At 36.8% G+C, this 14,084-nt stretch overlaps 1 protein-coding gene across 1 annotated transcript in view; it reads right to left on the bottom strand.

The window, feature by feature from the left end:
* Positions 1-14,084, bottom strand: part of CCDC171 (coiled-coil domain containing 171) — a 177,429-nt gene that overhangs the window by 113,240 nt on the left and 50,105 nt on the right. Inside the window, 2 exon segments of the mRNA XM_084504852.1 lie at positions 2,546-2,649; positions 7,578-7,680. Of these exon segments, the coding sequence (XP_084360978.1) occupies positions 2,546-2,649; positions 7,578-7,680 (207 nt within the window).

Raw genomic sequence — 14,084 nt, 5'->3', positions numbered from 1 at the left:
TTCGGGGAGTGGTTTGAGAAAACAAGCTTGCAAAGTCACTGGCCTTTTGCACAAAGTGTCCAGCTAAGAGAACAGTCTCTTGCTTTTTACAGAGTGCTGCCCAGCAGTCAGATACCAAGAAGCAGCAGTAATGATCCCAAGAGAGATGTGTTGACTTGTCAACTTTTTTGATTTTAGAAGCAACCACCTTAGTGCTCCATATCACCACTAGCTTAACTTTCAGAAAAAAAAAAAAAAGATAATAACACATCACTATAATCTTTGTTGTTGGTTACCTGATGATAAGGTTAGTAACACACTCATCTGAAATAAAACATCAAATAGATATGTACTACACTGAAGGCTACTGCTCACACCTGAACATTCAGGAACAACTCCTAAGTAAAATATCCCATTTACAAAATTTACAAATTACTCTGAATTTTTTGGTGTTGTTGTTGTTCAAATTCAGATCAGAAGACCTGGCAGAACCCTCAGAAATAATTATGGTAAACTGCAGACTGCAGTTGGAATATTTCCAGTCTTTTTACGGTTAGTAACGGTTTAGTAGCCGTTTCTCTCTCCCCAAGCATATTCTAGCCTCTGCACTAGAGCCTCTGCACATTCTGCACAGAAAGTCAAAAGCTTATTCTCCATCAAAAACAAAACACGCATACAACTTTCAGTCACACAAACAAACTATATCACTTGATCTAGTCATTAACACAGTAAATTAAAGGTGACAAATTACAAGTTTACCAGTATATTTCACATGCCCACACAGGTGTACATGTATATTAATAATTCCATCAGTATGTGCGGTATTGTTGGAAATCTCACTACAAAAATAACCACTACATAATTACTCAAAACTAAACCGTTACTGCTGTGTATTAAAACATCCTATTTTTATTGCACAGTGCCCTTCATAGTCCCTTTGAGTTTTATTGTATTATTACAAACAGTTTTATTACTATACATATATAATATACAAAAAAACAAAAGCAGTGTTATCTTTGGGGACGGGGTAATCAAGAAGGACAGAGCACTGCCCTTTCTGTGCACCATGAAGGTGCTCGGTGATCTCTGGCTCTGTATGACAACTTCAGGGTCAGTCACATGCAGTCCTACTGGGAAGTCTTGTGGCAGGTCATCAGTTGGTCCTGCTCTGCTTGCGATTTATTTTTCTTGACAGTTCATTCTTCTTTCTGTCAGAATACTCTCTTTGCTTTCTTAGCAGCCACCCCCTTGGTCTCCCCACTGCTGTCTCTGGCACGGTTTCACAACAAAGCACATCACTAAGCCAAAGCCTGCTGAGTCGACTTTTCAACTGTGCTGCACACCACGTGACACTCCTCCTCCCAAATAACAATTCGCTGTGGGTAATATGTTCCTAGTTACTCTGCAGCTTCCAGACTTGGGTCTCAGAAGAGTTTCATAATGACTATACACGTCGGCTCTCTTATCTCACTGGGAGAGACCTAACAGTGCTTGCTGTTTACAAAAGTATAATTGTTTCCATGGTCACTTATTTTTGCGCCCACTGAACAAACTCAAAGGTCTTCCAGGAGACCATGCATTTTCCTGTAAGAGGGGCAAAGCTCATATACTTTTTTTTTTTTTTTTTTTTTTTTAATATTGTGAATGCCTAGCTAGACTACGCATTTATCAAAACAGAAGACAAAACCTAGAAATGAAAAACCAGTACTGGCATTTTTACAGTCTTACTACACCTTGGTCTTCTGTATTTGCCAACGTTATCCAAAGATAAGCTAATTAAAATTTTGCACAGAAAAGCTTTAACAAAGTGTAGTCAACTTCTCTCTACAGCCTTTAAAGCTACAAATTCATAAAACATTTAAACCCAAGAGGATTAATTTAATCACATTAGCAATACAAATGAGAAAATAAATGCAAGATTGTGACTTTTTAGACAGTAAAATAAAAGGTCAGTAGAACTGCATGAAAAGCTTTTCTTTTTTTTCATGGGTAAGACTCCAAAATTGAAATGTATCAATTGCCATCTTAGGTATCTTAAGGAAAGTACTGTCAAGGTACTATTTTACTTCAAAGACTGCAAAACACCATCAAAAAGTAGAGACTTCATCATAAACACACTCATCTCAGAAAATTATGCCATTTTTTAAATATACAAGGGAATGCATATTTGCATATCTGATACAAATGACTGTTGAGTCTTAAGTGATATTTAGGAGTACTGTAGTATACACTGCCCGAACTCTTACATCTTGTCTTCTTTTAACTGAAATCCTAGATATGGAAGACCTATTTCCATGAATGATTATTGAAAATAATAAGCCCAACAGATTTAAAAAAAAAAAAAAAAAATGGGAAAAAAAACTCTTTTCCCCGTCCCCCCAAATATAAGTGAAACTTTACCATAGGGCAAGCTTAGAGAAATAGTAGTGACAGAGGCTATTTCTTTTCGTATACGTGAAGCTGTCAGCTCAACATTCCCTCTCTTCTGACCTTTGTTACAAGCAAAGCGTATGTACTGCTGCAGGCTGAAGGCAATACATATAGAGCCAAACAGTGCAAGTGTTACCTCATTAGACGTATCTTCCAGCTTGTTCTGGTAAGCTGTCAAGGTACAACTCAAAGTCTCAAGGACAGAGAAGCTTGAAGGTTTATCTTTGTCCTTACAAGTGCCTAAAGAAAAATAGAGAATGAAAATTAAGCCCATAAAGCCACAGAGAGAAAACTACTCGCACTGGATGAGAAATATTAAAATTAGTTAGGGCTTCAGTGACAATACAAAACACTGAACAGCAGCCTTGCTTTCCACAAAAGATAAAGCTGAATAGCCATACTTTCATAGCAAATACAGCTGAAAGACATTTGTATAAAAGTTTTAATACAAGATACAGGACTGTAAATTCTGGATTACATTTTTACCTAATGTATTTGGTATGCAGTCTCATATATAATTTCTACAGTGGTCAAAACTGTGTCATTCAGTCAGACCAGCCAACATTAAAACCACACAATAACACACTTTGAAAAACACATTGCCTGAAAGTTAAGTATGTTACACTTTTCTTGACATTATTTTGCTGTTGTGACTAAGCATGCAAATTATAATGTAGTACTTCATTTACTCAAAGCTTAACTGAGCCAAAGATCACATGACTATATTATGCTTGGAGAGGTCTTAAAAACCTTTTAAATGATCTTGAATTTCATTCCAAAGGAAATAATAAAAAAAAAAATTATTATCTGTCTGCAGAGTCCTACATAATGTTTCAATTATAAATCTTCAAGCTGATATATCCATTATATACACACTATACTTATTTATTAAACTTTTAGATGGAGACTTCTGATCTGGTTGCCTTAATTAGGGACATATGAACAAGTCTGAACATTCCAAAGCCTGTAGTACAATGTGCTAAGAAAGCAAAACAACCCTATATTGATCAAGAGGTCACAAGATGTCAGCTGATATTAAATTTCCCAGAAAAACGTACTCATTTTTTCTGGTGTTACAGCAAAATAGCAAGTTATTGACAGATTCCTCTTCTCAGCTTTGTTTATATTAGTATGCAACTTTTATAAATCCATTTTGTAACAAATGATAACATCACCTTTTCCTCAAGCCTTAGAGATAAGAATGTACAGGGCTTCTCCCCATTACCCACTGCATGAATATTTTGAAGTGATCCTATTGTACAGAAGAAAAAAAAAAAAAAAAAAAGTACTATTCTTCTACCCTTCTAGCTCCAAGAAAGCTGTTATGAGTAATGTGCAATTATCATCATTTTTCCCAGAGAGGCTCATAAAGTCAAATCAGATACTAAATACTAAGTCTTTTCATTGGGTCAGTCTCAGTCCTGAATGAAATTTTGTCAGTCAGAGAAGGTGGCCTTACAGACTTCCAAGTTGTTAGATCTTTATTTTTTTTATATAATTCTATGGTTAGTATTATCTAATTAGTATGACATTCTGAAAAATGAGACATCTTGTATGCCACACATAACACTATTGTTAGTGGAAAACCTGCACACACATGCAAGTTAGAAAATACTGCCAACATCCATTCTGAAAATTTAAGTTTTAAATGAATTACTGACTTCTTTCCCAGCCCTTCAATGCCAGAAAGCATGGAGTAAGGCTGAGTACTATTCAGATTGGACAATAACTTTTCTATTCAACTTGCTGGCCGGCTGTTTCTGTCAAAGTTATGCCTAGAAAAACCAATACAGTTTTGTAAATTTGTTTTCAGTCTCAGGAGCATAATCTGCCCTACAGCATAAAAGTGAACTTATAAAGAATGCACATAAAAGTGAATTTAAAAATAAGGCACATCTCTAGGACAGAATGCTGCTCTGTCTTATCAGGTACCTCCAGTGGACAGCTACATGTATTTTCCACAGTTTCTAACCATCTACAGAGTCAGGGAAAAGCAACATCTTCTCAATGGGAGTCCAGTGCCCTGACTCAAAACTCTGAGTCTTAGAACTGTCCCAGATGGCAATTTATTACACATACAATCATCCTGAGAAAAAAATCATAAAATCTGACCTTTTGTGAGAAGTTCAGATTTTAGACATAAGTAACAGATCTGTAACACCTTACAATACTGCCGTTTTACCATAACTAAAGTTAAGGATGCACAGGACTCCAGTGCTGTCTTTTCAATTACAAAAGCAATTTCTTCCTATTATCTATTGTAGGAACACTTAGCAGTGAACCTGCACGGGAAAAAAAATAAAAATAAAAAATAAAATAAAAATACTGTTATTCCCTACTTCTAGCTCCAAAGAAGCTGTAACATGGAGTTATCATCAATTTAAAATAATAGCCATTAAGTCAATCTAGCAGTTGTCTTCCAATCCATATTTTTCATCAAGCTGTCTAAATAATGTATCTTCATTTCTGAAGTCCCAACCTCCAGTGCTGTCCCTAAAACATGCCTTTGAACTGTCTTAATTTACATCATGGTTGCCAAGAACAGACTTTTGCCAGTAAACTTTCCATCCTGGCATTCTTTGCCTTTGCTGCAACCTTATTTTCTAGGCAGCCCAGCCTGCCAACAGAAATACCAGATTCCACCTTCCTGCATTAGCTGAAAACAAGCCTACAGCTTTAATACTGGCCAAATGTTGTCTGTTTCCATACAGCTATGCAGGAGACATGCAACATAATCCAAATGGCACTGTCTTGCTGGAGAGGCCCTACTTCAGCAACAAGGGGGAAAACAATACTTGAAGCATTTGCCCAGTATCACCTAAGAGTTTTGGGGAAAAATCTGGGGAAAATGCCAGGTTCAACATGACTCTGACAGGAGGTAGAAAGATGAGTAAACTACTCTTTCAGTCTTTCAGCTTATTCAAACAGCTAAAACTCTTATCTCTTTATATTCAGTTCACAATTTTCTTTTTTTTTTTTTTTCAGATTACTGCAACTTTTTTTTTTTCTTTTTTGCTTAAAATGAAGACAAATTTCCCTGAGCTCACACCCTACAGGTGAAAAACTGCAAAATATGACAAACTGAATATGAACAAACCGAAATCATGCAAATTGGCCAGTAACAGTAACAATGCTGTGAAATATTTATTAAGGTCACTTAAAAAGAGGAAGATGTAGATTGTGCTTCTTAGTTTGGAATGTATAAAGATTTATTTTGTTTTAATTTCTTTCAATCTGATAAATATAAAGTCTTCTTCTCTTTTTCCTGGATAGCTCCAAAAGCACAGCAACTATCAGCACTTAAATGAAGGGTCTGGAGCCTTTATATTGACAGATTTTTAAGGCCACTTTCTTGACCACTGGAATTGAAAGTTTAAAGAAAAAAAAAATCAAAACAAGGAAGACTGTCCAGTCAACTGTGGCTCATGTAGCATCAATTCCCCACTTCTGCTAATTAAACTATGAAGATTTACCAATGATTTTGACTTTTACTGGCATCAAGGTGTATCCATTTCAAATAAGACATTTTTCTTGAAAAATGATATTGTTAGATAATAAATTCCTAAGAGTAACACATTAAGCTGAGAGCATTAAAAATGTTAAGTTTCACACTTTAAAAGCATACTGAACATGTAGAACAAATATAGTCGTCAACATCCACTTCATTATTAAAGACTCAATCTACAGCAGCGCTAAATTTGACTTTCTTCCACAACTAAGCCTCTACAGAGACACTGAAGCTTAAAAAAAGATCCCTTTAAATAAGATCTTTCGAAGTTTACCTCAAACAACAAAAGCAAATTAATACTGAAGTTACCAAATCCCTAATAAGATAGGTTAAAGCTGTGAGACAGGTTAAAGCTGTTCTCTGCGAAGTTTATCACGAGGGAGAACAGAAAACCTACCCAAAAGACAATTACTACTTTGGAACTGCACTTTGGCAGCAGCATCCAGCTCCCTCCAGAATTGCAGTATCCCCTCTGGGCATGTGGAACTTTGCAAGATTGAGGAAAACATACAGATTTAAAGAGCTTTTCAGTCTGACATATCTGCAGTAAACCTATAGGTATTACCCACACGAATTACACTTACAATTACAGAATAAGAGTGATACCAGCTCCCAAATAAAAGTTATATAGCCCATATGAAGAAACCAATTTATCACATATGCAAGGCTAGGCCTTTGAGAACAACAGAATTTCTAGGAAGTTCCTTTACTCTATTTTAACAGTACTAGGCCTTAAAAAAAATCTTAATTTATATGTGTATCTTTCCTTAAAGGTGTTATACCACCTTTTATGTCTATTGGTGCTAAACATTGCAGAAACTTGTCATCACAATTTAAATCAAATAAATTAATTTGCCCTTTAAGAAACTTTTGATCTGGTTTTGTTTTGTTTCATTTGTTGTTGTTGTTTCCAGTTTATTTGCTCTGTAAACTGGAAGCTTTTTGTGTCTAGCATAGGACTTTCTAACAGAAAGTCACATGGAGAATTTTTTGTATACATAGCGTTAAATGAACATTTCAAATGAGAAAAGTGTATTGTTTTCACCCTTTAAAAAAGATCGCAAGCTTTTATGTTAAAATTCTGTTTGTTAGCCACAATTTCACATGTTTATGCATGCAGCAGTTTGTTGACTGACAACTACTAACTTGCAATTCGTTATAATTAGAAGAGAAAAATAATTGTATTAGATCAAATGAACGCAATGAATGCAATACAATACTAGTGCACACTCAACAGCAAAAAGTATTGTGTTATATCATGTGTCCTACACAACCTTTTTGAATATATGACCTTTAAGTTGCTGAAGGTTGCCTGAGAATTTGGCTCAGTTCAGGCAAAACATCTGTTCCCTTTGCAGGTATACTGTAAGGACTTTTTTCTCAGTTGGATTTAGAGCACAGCAAGTGAGCCCTTTTCTGACCGATCATATACACCCCAGCATTTGTAAATCAAGCTCTGGGCTGACAACAGCAGGTCCACATTCCGTCACCCTTTCTCAGCTAGGAAGGCCATTTGACTGCTGTGAGAACTGCTCTTATCATGTCATCAAATCAAAGCATGTTGAGAAGAGGGAATGCAAGAGGCATCTGCAGAATTCCCACAATGTAGTGACTTTGGAACATTGACAGATGCATCTGTCATTTTATACCTTCAACTAACCTGCTGTCCGCTGGCCTGACATAGCAAAGCTGTCCAAGAGTAACTCCAGCTCTCTCATGTTGTTTTCATACGTCTCTGTTAGAAAGACCTGGTGTTTCTTGGCCTTTATTTGACAGGAGAGACAGACAGGAGAAGAGGAGGAAAAAGAAATCCATTAAAATAGTAAACATAAGCAATACAGATCATGGTATTTTTATTGTCTTTTACATTTAGATTCATGTTATACTTTTAACACTTCTTTTCCTGAGTCAAATGAGCTAATGCCACAAATAATTAACAGGGTTTCATGGAAACTTGAAACACATTTAAAATAGAAGATAAGGCTTCAGATAGTCAAAACAAAAATAAGAATTGGTCTAGAAGACCTTCTGCTTTAAAAATATCTTAATGAATGATGATCAACTGCTGCCCATGAAGCAATATGCAAGCAATGAAATCTATTGTTATACCCTACAAGGGCATCCAGAAAGACACCAAACTACTGGCAGACAGTCTAGAAATTCATGATTTGGCACTCTGTCAAACCCCACACCTATTCTCATTGCAAACCTGCCTACTTCAATTGTTAATATCTTCCAAGCTTGATAGTTATTTCCTCAACCTCAGAAACTTCTCCCTATGAATGGAATGTAAAGCAGCAGAGCCTTTCAGCTTCTAGCATTGAATTTTCTTAAAGAAAGCTGTTAAGTGCAGCTTATGTTCAAATTAAAACACTTTTTATATTGAGGGTAGAATGGTATTATAGCAGAGTTTTTAATCAATGCAATAATATAGACTGTATCATATAATTCTTTCAATTTATATCCAATATTAAAACTTGCAGCTTTCAAAGACTGCTATTACAGATGCTTCTGTAATTCCAGATAAGACCAACATCCTGTTGGACATATGTAGCTTTGACTTCTAAAAAGAAAAGTATAATTTTAGATGATCATTGACAGAGTGTGTTACAACTCACAAGTTTAAAAAAAAAAAAAAAGTAAACTAGATTTAAATTTTTTTCATAATTTTCTTATAACTAGGTTTATGTTCAAATATGTCAAAGGTTATGTTCAAAGATGTTATGTTCAAACTAATTATTTTTAATTATTCAGTTTTATTCTAAATTCTAATACTTATTTGACTAATTTCCACTTCTACTTTGTTACGGACGTTTACCCTCTTTGCACTGAGAAAAATCCTACTGTTTTGTACCATATCTATAAACTATTGCTTTAATTATGCTTCACTGCACATGTAAAGACCCAGTCAATTTCTTAAGTGTGGGAAACATCCTCCCTAAGAAAACTGCTACTGCTACATACTGGTAGTGTATAACTGGCAGGCAAAAAAAAAAAAAAAAAGAAAGAAAAAGAAAGAAAGAAAGAAAGACTTATTTAATTCTCTGCAGTGTTCTTCACTATTCAGTTTAAATATTTTATAAATTTGCTTTGCTCTTTCAATTTTAATTATATGTACTGTATATCAACTAATATATTATTCATGTGTGTATTTCAATGTTAGGTCCCCTGTAGCATTTACACGCCTTTCCTTGTGTGAGTTTGTACTCACTTCATAAAGAATTTCCAAACCACTTCTATATATTTAAAAATAAGAAAGTTTTAATTTTTAGTCTATAAAATTTTCTATGTAGAGAGAGATTGTATTTGCTGAAATCCAGTAAAAATAGTTTACAGGATGCAAATATAGTAAATTCATTACTGTCCTGTACTGATATAATCTCAGAGACCTCAGTTATTACAGATAAGTTAACAACATGATCAGCATCATTGTAGAATAAATACTCTTTTTTTATATAAAGCACTCCAGCACAGACAAAAGCAAACTAAATCTTCCCAGAAAAACCCTTTCCCGTGAAAAATTCAGATGTGAGAATTCTTTTTCTCTCTCCTAATCCAATGTTTTCATTTGGTTTAGTTAATTTACCACAATTTAAACAGTATATTGCAGTTTATTTAGTCTTCACTACTGCTCTGTGCTTTATTTGCTAACTGCGTCCATACTCTCTAAACCAATTTCAGTCTCTGTTTTTCAACAGCAATAAAGATCAAAGCAAAATTCTTTAGACTAGCCAGTTTCTCCACACTTCTGCTGCAAAAAAAATTGTATCCTTCCTTTCTAACTCCCATTTTCAATCACTCTCTCCCATTATTAGAAATGAATACTGTGAACTACAGCGTAGGAAACCCAGCCACTGGATAAGAGTACAAAAGGGTCTGAACATATCGATCTAACTTCTTATGTCTCACTGACAGGTATCTAATAAGAATGCGTAGAGTCATAAAATCATGGAATAATTTAAACTGACAGGATCTCTGGAGGTCATCTGGACCCACTCCCCACTCAAAGCAGGGCCATACTTGAAGTCAGGTTAGGTTGCTCAGAGCACTGTCCAGTCAAGTTTGGAGTATCCTCAAGGACAGAGATTCGACAACCCCTCCAGGCAACCTGTTCCAATAGCTCACAATCTTCACTGTGAAGTGTTTTTTGTTGCATTTTTTTTTTTTTCCCCTTACAGGTAGTTAGAATTTCCCTTTCTAAAACTTCTGTTTGCTCTCATACTTGCACTGCACAAATCTAACAAGAGCATAGCTCAGTCTTCTCCAAAAGCACCCATCTGATAGTTCATGGCAGTAGCTGTAACTTCCTTAGTTTTCTTTTCTTAAAGACGAACAAACACAGAGAGCATATATAACTCTGCTTTGAAAGGGGAAATGGAGTCCACTAGAGTGTAGAAGTCAAATATAATCAGTTGCAGCTGCTGAAAGATCTCTGCCAGATCCAACTATTCGAGCAGATGAGATTACTTCTCTTCCAGCACCTCCATCCATCATCATGTTTGCGTTAGGGGATGTCATTCCTGTGTGAATACTTGTACGAACGTTCCCTAGATTACTTCAAAAGGGAAATTCGGTGACAAAGTGCTAAAGCCTTTACATAAGGATGGTTTGCTTCCCAGCCCTTATGAGGTGAAAGACCACTTGTAAAGTAAGCCTTTTGCTGACTTGTCTTCACTTCATGCTCATCAGGACTGACCATTCTTGAGCTTGGAGGTGATCTTTGAAAATCGAAGGCAACAGAAAACCTCCAAGAACGAACAAGGACCTCCCAGGTAAATTCAAATATATAAAGGAAGCACACAGAAGGTGGAAGTGGGGACAGGTGACCTGGAAGAAATACAAAGACACTGTCAAAGCATAGAGGACTGAGCTTAGAAAAGCTAAAATCCACCTAGACTTGAATCTAGCAAGGCATAAAAAAGGCAGAAGTAAAGGTATCTTCACAAAAATCCCTAGCAAAAGGAACACTGGGCAAAATGTGGGCCTGCTACTGACTGGGGAAGGAGATCTGGTGATGAGGACACAAGAAAGGCCTTCTCAACGCCTTGTTCACCTCAGTGCACAAGACCTGCCTCCATGAATCTCAGTTCCCTGAGACCAGTTGTAAAGCCTGGACCAAGATGATTTACTCTCAGTGGTGGAAGACCAGGTTAGGAAACATTTGAACTAACTGAATGCACCTGTGTGACCTGATGGCATGTACTCACAAGAGCTGAGCAAGTAGGCCAATGTCATTGTCAGGCCACTCTAAACTGTCTTTGAAATACGCTGGTGATCATGGGAGGTTCCTGAGGACTGCAAGAAAGCAAAGATCACTCCTGTCTTCAGAAAGGGCGGGAAAGAGGATCCAGGGAACTTCAGGCAAGTTGGCCTCACACTGATCCTTGAGAAGGTGATAAATAAGTAATTTGGAAAACCATTTCCATATACATGAAAGACAAGAAGGTGATCAGTAGTACTGAACATGGACATACAAAGAGGAAATCCAGCTTAACTAACCTGACAGCCTTCGACAATGAGACAAATGTCTTGAAGGTTGAGGGGAAACGTCACGTCATTTATCTTGACTTTAGTAAGTCTTTAGACATTGCCTCCCATAACATCATCATAGATAAAGTGATGAAATATTGGATAGATAACTGTACAATGAGAAAGATTTTAAACCGGCTTGTGGGGCTGTAAGCAGGCAAAGGGTTGTGAGCAGTGGCACAAAGCTGGTGTGGCTGGTATCCCAGTGGAGTAAGAAGTAGAGCTGATGCTGTTTAACATCTTCATTAATGACTGGGATGATGGTCAGAGTGCACCCTCAGCAGGTTTTCAGTAGAAAAGTGGAAGAATTGACTGAATCACCAGATGGATTTTCCTACCATTCAAAAGGACCTGCAGCTACTGGAGAAATGGGCCAACAGGAACATTAGGAAGTGCAAAAAAAAAAGGTAAGTGCAAAGTCCTGCACCTGGGGAAGATGCACTTCCCCATGGCAGCACAGACTGGAAACCAACTTGTGGTCAAGTGACCATGAGATAGCAATGCGTGTTTGAGGCAAAGAAGGCCACCAGTATCCTGAGCTGCACTACAAAGTCGTCACCAGCAAGTTGAGGGGAAGTGATACCTTCACCTATACTCAGCCCTGAGTCTGAGTAGAAAAAGACAAAGGGCCAAAGATGACACTGGTAAAACTGTAATACAAGGAGAGGCAAAGAGAGCTGGGACTGTTTATCCTAGAGGGGAGAAGGCTCAGGTGGACTTACAATGTATGTAAGCACCTGATGAGAAGATGTGGAGAAAAGGAAGCCAGACTCCTCTGTGGTGCTTAGTCACTGGACAAGAGGCAATACACAAACTAAACTACAAGAAATTCCATTTATATACAATAAAAAAAAAAAAATTTACTGTGAGGATGGTCATACACTAGAACAGACTGTCCAAAGTCATTGTGTAGCTTCAGTCCTTGGAGATATTCAAAATCCAGCTGGACACAGTACTGAAAAACCTATTGTAGCTGACCTTGCTCTGAACAGGGGGTGGATTAGATGATCTCCAGTGATGCCTGCCAGCATCAGTGACTCTGCCATTCTGTGTGATTATTCTGAAAGGAAGGTACCCACAGGGAAAAATGAAAGGATAGTCTGGTTGAAGCAAATAATACTTCCACTATCATGTCTAATTTCAAAAAGCCCAAGTGAATGCATGAAAATCACTTGAGAATTTTAAATTCTCCAAACTTATATTGAATATTTCCTATCCCTCCCAAACACAATTCTCCCCCTCCAAAATATTCAGACTGGGAGGCTAGAAACCAAATAATATGGCAGCAAAATCATACTTACTGAACTCAGAATATATGCTGGATTATAGCCCCTTTCCCAAGTCAAGCCTCGTATCATTAAGAAGGCTCTTAGTATTGCACAACATCTCTTGAGAACAGAAGAGGTTCTGGCAGAAGAATGTATTTCACTATATATTTACATAAACATCTAAAAACACAAGTGCGTTTTTCAAGACGTTAAATAGAAGCCAAGTATTTTTTATTACAAGTATTGTAGGCTCCAACCAGGGGAAAATTCTTCCAAATGCTACAAATCTTTAAGTAAGAATAACTGGAACTATTAGGAAAACCTACTACTTGTATAAATTATTTCACCCACTGACAGAATTACAATAACCTTTCAGAGGCAGGCTATTTGCACTTATCTGGGCAACTCCCTACCACCACGGTTGCAGCGGTACTCTCATCTATAGTCTCCTAGTTTGGTATCATTCCATCACCTGCTCCAGAACCAAAATTAAGTCCCATTGTTTGTCTGTTTGTTTGTTTTTGTTTGTTTGTTTTCTTTTTTGATTTATATTGTGGTCTTTGTTTTTAGGATTTTCTAAGAGTGAACTCTGATGTTGAACGAAGTAAACATAAACCCTACTATACACGCTTCAAGAAGAGCCCATGTGACCTGATTCTGCAAATGTGTGCATATCAAGCTCAATACTACTTAAGAATAAACATGTACGCAGGAGTCTGAGGCTCTTTCAGAACTAACTAAACAAAAACTCCAGATTATCAAACAAGGAACTGGGGTCCTGTCCTGCAATCTATTGTCATTATTCCATGAGGGATCTTCTCAGGAGCATTGCCTGTTTTATTTGCAGTTGCAGGGATTTTCTGTGTGGCTCTACTGCAAACAGACTAATTCAGTCACTTAGTGCGCAGTCCAAGTGAAATCTGTTGATGTCAGAGCATGTGCCAAAGCTAGACATAGTCACACAGTCACTAAGAAGCAGCGTGTTCAGCTACTCCTTGAAAAGCATTTGGGTAAATGCTTTATAAAATAATCAGAATGCAGTGACCAAGCATGACCAAAGCAAATCAGTTACAGAAATAGCTCCAGAAGGCTGCTCCACAATAAACAAAAAATTGGTTTTACCTGAGTGATGTTCTGTATTGCAGAACAGCGGCACAGTTTTTTAGCAACCAAGCATGAACTATATCATAAACAAAACAATTCCTCCAATCCCCAACAATATAGTTCTTTAGGGTACTCTTTATTTTTGTTCAAGTTAAGTAGCTATTAAATACTTCACATTTTATTTATTTTCTCGTATTAGCTAAAATTTTTGAAAGTTTGTAGAGTAGTCTTTAAAACATGCCTGGTCACGGGTAAATTAAATACAA

This window comes from Aythya ferina (genome assembly GCF_964211825.1).
Source record: "Aythya ferina genome assembly, chromosome: Z".
Classification (NCBI taxonomy): Eukaryota; Metazoa; Chordata; class Aves; order Anseriformes; family Anatidae; genus Aythya; species Aythya ferina.
This window is presented reverse-complemented; position numbering and strand designations above follow the sequence as displayed.